The sequence below is a fragment of the Cyprinus carpio genome, chromosome A23 (genome assembly GCF_018340385.1).
Source record: "Cyprinus carpio isolate SPL01 chromosome A23, ASM1834038v1, whole genome shotgun sequence".
Lineage (NCBI taxonomy): Eukaryota > Metazoa > Chordata > Actinopteri > Cypriniformes > Cyprinidae > Cyprinus > Cyprinus carpio.
Window position 1 is genome coordinate 8,866,958 of NC_056594.1, and position 6,140 is coordinate 8,873,097.

Consider the following 6,140-nt stretch of genomic DNA (forward strand, 5'->3'; position numbering starts at 1 on the left):
TCATATGATATGATATCAATATTGTATACATATTATTGGCATCTGTGAATCACTAATGCTGATTATTTAACCAGAAAAGGTGAATATAGAATCCAAAGAGATATCACATAAACCTGTTGCAATGCCATCAAACAGTGAAAGGACTCTGATTGGACGTCTCTGCTCTGCTGGGACTGCAGGGTAAATTTTTGGACTTTCCTGAAAGAAAATGACAGTAAAATAAATGTAAATAATCTACAGTTTTGCAAACAGCGTATTTCACTCAGTGTAAATGTTAATGTGAGACTCACAAACTCCTGTCCACTGTCATTGACGAAGAACTCTTGTAGTTTCAGGCTCCAGTCGTGGCGTTTCTTTAACACGCCGTACTGCTGCAGAGGCTGACACATGTAGCAGCGCCATGGGTCCAGATCACGAGCGCTGTTAGCCGCTCCTGCTCCCACTAATATATCCAGACAGTCCACACAGAAACACCTGTGGACAGAGACAATGATCAAATGGAGCCTTTAAAAAGACCGACAGTGTTAAAGGTGAAGTGTACTTTCTTCAAATATTTTCTAATATTTGAGTTTAGTATGTAAGCCATGTGTAGGTTGATACTGTCACTTTTAAAACAACACTTTTTGTTTGAGCAGCCTGACCTGAGCCTGACTAACATTTAAAAAAAAAAATAATAAAGAGTGCAGCTGTCAATTAATCACATTCATTTAACATTAATTCTAAAAAAATACTGTGATACATATTCTAAATAGTCAGAAAATTGGCAGATTGGCAGCAGTTCGTGGCTAATGGTAAATAAATAACACACTTTGCCTTTAAAGAAAGCCAATATGTCAATGCTGAGGAAGAGAAGAAGACAAATATCTGAAAGGCTCAGAGATTGTGGAGGGGGAGAGCTGGTTGGGCGGTTATGGAAGTGAAGTGTGACGAAATGCCAAGACGCTAGTGAAATGAAATGCGAGATTGAATAAGAGATTGTGGGACAAGAACAAGTTTGTGAGAAACATGAGACAATGTGTTGGGTTTCGTACCTGCAGCAGTTGGCATTTCCACAGAGCAGCACCTCTCTGCCGCCACAGCACACAGTGCAGTACGACTGGTAGCCATCGTCATCGTACATGTAGGAGATTTCCAAATAAACATCCTGACACATACACAAATAAAAACATGTGTAAATAATTTAAATAGCTAAGTGTCTTGCCAACCAGAATCCCTGTTTGAAGCAATGCATCATGCGGCTGCAAACAGAGTGTAACAGGAAATGGAAATGATCTATGGTGAAATCCATACATCCATGGCACCTACTCCGTCCCCTTAAGGTAATCGATAGATACAATACTGGTGTCCAGGTGTAAGGTTCGAGTGCTGTTGTTTGATACTTTTATGAGCGATCATGTCAGCACGTGTTGGAGAACCATGTTCCCAGAGTTGTGTTGTTTATGTTTTGAGAATTTAAGTTCAACTCGTACCTTGCATGTTAGGCAAAGCCCTCCTTCAAACAGCGGGTGGAAGGTCGCCACTCTCGTCTTTCCACAAGAGAGACAGAACTCTGAAACAGGAGAAAAGCAAGCAAACATTGTACTGACAGTCAAAACACGAAAGTAACTATTTCCTGCAAGCATTCTTAAAAATAGTCTTAAAGAAATTTCTTCTCTTGCTTCCTATTCTAGTTGTCTCATAAACCTTATAAATGCAAATATTGTTGGTTCTTTGACAAATTGCTTGTGTTCCTCTTTTGTAAGTCGTTTTGGATAAAGGATTCTGCATAATGCATAAAGGTTATATTGTGCGCCATATTTTGCCAGCAAAAGTATATTTCTGAATATAGCTATGATGGAGTTACATTATAGCTGTATATTTTCCAGATTTTACTGCTAAGGTCAGTGGAAGAAAAACAGCAGCAGTACATTTTCAAATAAACAGAGTTGACAGAGTTGTTGTCAGCTCGTGCAGTGTGTGACACCCCACTGTGGATCATTTAGTGTCACATCGTGTGAACACCACAATGACTTCAAGACAGACAGCAAGTCATGTAGTCTGAACAGAACAGTGATCTGCCGGCATTAAAATTTGTGTATCCTGAACTATGCATATCTAGATCAGACATGTGCGCTGTTGCATCATGTCATGAGTCAATTTCTCTTTCAGTTCAGAAGCTGCACGAATGCTTGTATGTCAGAAATAGAGCAGGACATCAGTTTACTGTCGGAGATTTGTTGTGTCAATCCGTGTCACATCCAGTGTAGACAGAATCACTGATTATAATGGGTTCTGTTGTCTGTAGTCACTTTGTGGGTAAAATTACCAAAGAGCTCCAGATCGCGTCAGTGAAACACTGTTTGTTTGTTTGCTTTACTTTGCTACAGATTCATTTTTAAACAAGACAGTATGATGCCTGCTTTTTAGAGATTGAAATTAAATGATGAAGCAGTGCTGAGTCTGACTAGAGCGGATCCAACAGTAATGTCGCAACACAGACGTGTGAGTAAACATGCTTTTACCACTATTGCATTATCTGTTCCAGACCGTTTGACAAATACTGAGTATTTATGTTTTAAACCCAGATGACCCATGTTGTTTTCAGAGTATGTCACATCAGCGTCCATCTGTTATTTTAATAAGCAAAACATTCAGAGCATTCTGCATTTACTTGCAAATCTTGAATTTATAAAAACAGAGGCTCGAAAACAGGATAGACAATAGCCTATTATTTCTAAATTATGATGTTTTTTAAATTTAAAATCACACTAACACTATAAGTGAACCTCAGAGAACATTATAAAATAATAATAAAAACATGCAGTTCATGAACCCTTTCATTAAGCATTAGATGATGTCAAAGGTAATCTAAATGTAAAAAATAGAGAAATTGAGTATGAAAAAAGTATGAAAATGACTGATGTTAATATATATAATATTGACTATATGTTGATACTGATATATATATATATATATATATATATAATATATATAGATATATATATATATATATATATATATATATATATATATATATATATATATATATATATAGATATTAGGAGTGTAACAGTTCTCTGTAAAAAATTGAACTGTACCGTTCTCCACCCACAATGCATCTGTAATGTGGTTTGTTAAAAATAACAACACATAAAACAGTTTGAGTAATGTATGTTTCTGTTGATGGATATGCATTCTGGCTTTCCAATTCATTACAACAACAGCGATGAAAAAAATTAAATAATAACGTGGAAAAACCTTCCTTTGTTTAATGTGACTGCCGTGTTCTGGAATATGACCAGTCATTTATGCCGTCATCCCCCGGGTGCTGACAGCGCGTGTGCACAGTTGAGACCTGAGCAGCACGTTTAAACTAAACTCATTTAAGCCTTGCCAGTTTAAACATTAAAGCAGAACTCGTGCACGCTGTGAGAAGATCTGAGTGTGACTGTTAGACCTACCTAAAAAACCTGAAAAGCACTGTTTATTTGAATTACTGTTGTATTTATTTGTTCTGTTGCTTATTTAGGTCATTTGTTCTTATTTTATTTATTTTTATTTGACAATATAGTCCTTTTTCCCTAAACATAGCAAATAACGAACCATAACAAAACTCTAAAACCTATATATATATATATATATATATATATATATATATATATATATATATATATATATATATATATATGTGGGTATATATATGTGTATATAAATAATATATAAATATAATATATAAATATAATATTTGGTCGCACACTGATTATATTACTTGTTCACCACAGCATGGCATGGCATACTATCATTTTGCTTTTTTATAGAAATTGAAATCATTTAGTTTAGCTTGAAAACATACGCTACACTAAACTGAAAGCAATACAGCCAGAGTTGCCAGCTCTGTGTGACAAAACTAAACAATGCCAGTCAAAAACAGCCCAAAACAGCACAGTGACCATATCCCAAATATCAAAACTCAACATATGTCATTTCCATAATGAATTTTACGGTCACTGTTACACTGATCATAAAAACAGCTCAAAGGCTTCCTAGTGGCCCTCCTTCACAAAACTTCACATCTAGCACAGTTTTATCATACGTATGTAAAATGCAAAATGTTTCAATTCAACAATTTCAGTCAAACCTTTAACCCACAGGGGGAAATAAACCCATGGCAACAGTTTAAAAGCAGTCCAATTCCTTGGAAAAAACAAACCTGCATCCAACACAAGTTTCAGGAGTCAGATTTGACAGATCATGGGTCAAGTGTAAGAAGAGAAGACTTACAGCGGTTTAGGATTTGCTGCTTAACAGATCCTGAGCTCATTGACAAATATATTATATTGTAAGATGTGCTTCCTTTACACAGAGTGTGTGTGATCGTGAAATCGAAATTTATCTACCCAGCATACTGATAGCGGCTCCCTGATGTGCGAAAATTATATATAATATTAGAATGTTTTTGGGAGCGGACACAAAACTCACGGCAGCAGGACACACACGTTGCGTGAGCGGGCGGTAATGATAAGAAATTCAACAGGAGCGGGCGGAGTGGGATTAAGAAAACAGTCCTGCGCAGGGCTCTAGATTAAGGGATGTTAAGTGCTGTTATGAGGTGGTAATGTTTATTTTGGCATTTTTTGTCTTTATTTGACAAAACATTGGAGAAATGCAGGAAATAACAGGAGAAGACAGAGCAGAACAGGAAAGGGAACTTGGGTCACCTGAAGTGCTGTTGGGAGCCATGTTTTTGCATTTAACTGCACTACTTTTCCATTGGTTTTCTATGTAAACAAGCTAAATGGACATGTTTGAACACTGTGTTTGCGTCTTATGCAGCACCTTGCACATGAAGGGCACTCAAAATAAATGTAGTTCAATTTAAAGTTGCTTAGACCTTGCTGTTTTTAATTCTGCTGCTCTGCATCTCAAGTTTATAATCGCAAAGATGCATTCTGTGTGAATGGCCCCTCGTGTGTTTTAATGGGTGAAAGCAGTACCTGTAGCATGTAGCAACATTACACACCTTCTATACTTCTGTGATTCTTCAAAACTTCATTGACCATTTGTTCTGAAAAGCAGATGAAATGCCAGTCATGAGGAACACATTATGAGAGTTAAATCTCATTGAAGTCCAATGCAACAAAATGTATATTTCAAATATTGACTTAAAAGGTTTGTATGCCTGAATTAATTGTTCAGAATTGCAGAATAAAAAAGGCACTCATAGAGTTAACTGACAATCTTGTCACACACAATTTCAAACAGCAATTTCGCCATTTAGACATCAGTTAATCATTTGCATTCACACGTGTGTCATTTAAAGGGCCAGTTCACACAAAAATTTAAATTCTGTCATCGTTTACTCACCCTCATGTCATTCCAAACCCATAACTTTTTATTATGTAGTGTTACATTTTAAATGGATGGACATAAATCTCTCTGGTTTTATATATATATATATATATATATATATATATATATATATATAGCATATATATATATATATATATATAATATATATATATATATATATCTATATAATATATATCTTCCTACAGGTCCCTCTCAAAAATTAGCATATTGTGAAAAATTTTTCTTATTTTCCATAATGTAATGATAAAAATTAAACTTTCATATATTTTTAGATTCATTGCACACCAACTGAAATATTTCAGGACTTTTATTGTTTTTAATACTGATGATTTTGGCATACAGCTCATGAAAACCCCAAAATTCCTATCTCAAAAAATTTGCATATCATGAAAAGGTTCTCTAAACAAGCTATTAACCTAATCATCTGAATCAACTAATCAACTCTAAACACCTGCAAAAGATTCCTGAGGCTTTTAAAAACTCCCAGCCTGGTTCATAACTCAAAAACCGCAATCATGGGTAAGACTGCCGACCTGACTGCTGTCCAGAAGGCATCATTGACACCCTCAAAGCGAGAGGGTAAGACACAGAAAGAAATTTCTGAACGAATAGGCTGTTCCCAGAGTGCTGTATCAAGGCACCTCAGTGGGAAGTCTGTGGGAAGGAAAAAGTGTGGCAAAAAACGCGCTGCACAACGAGAAGAGGTGACCAGACCCTGAGGAAGATTGTGGAGAAGGACCGATTCCAGACCTTGGGACCTGCGGAAGCAGTGGACTGAGTCTGGAGTAGAA

At 36.1% G+C, this 6,140-nt stretch overlaps 1 protein-coding gene and 1 long non-coding RNA gene across 4 annotated transcripts in view; one reads left to right on the plus strand and one right to left on the minus strand.

Moving 5' to 3' along the window:
* The window catches only part of LOC122135075, a 28,618-nt gene that overhangs the window by 10,730 nt on the left and 11,748 nt on the right, over positions 1-6,140 (plus strand). The window lies entirely within an intron of this gene.
* The window catches only part of LOC109101547 (DNA (cytosine-5)-methyltransferase 3B-like), a 41,673-nt gene that overhangs the window by 7,046 nt on the left and 28,487 nt on the right, over positions 1-6,140 (minus strand). For both annotated transcript variants that reach the window (XM_042712918.1, XM_042712919.1), the window contains exons 11-15: positions 5,000-5,044; positions 1,470-1,549; positions 1,032-1,144; positions 291-474; positions 114-198 (exon numbers count right to left, since the gene is read on the minus strand). In XM_042712918.1, the coding sequence (XP_042568852.1) occupies positions 114-198; positions 291-474; positions 1,032-1,144; positions 1,470-1,549; positions 5,000-5,044 (507 nt within the window). The remainder of the gene's footprint in view (positions 1-113; positions 199-290; positions 475-1,031; positions 1,145-1,469; positions 1,550-4,999; positions 5,045-6,140) is intronic.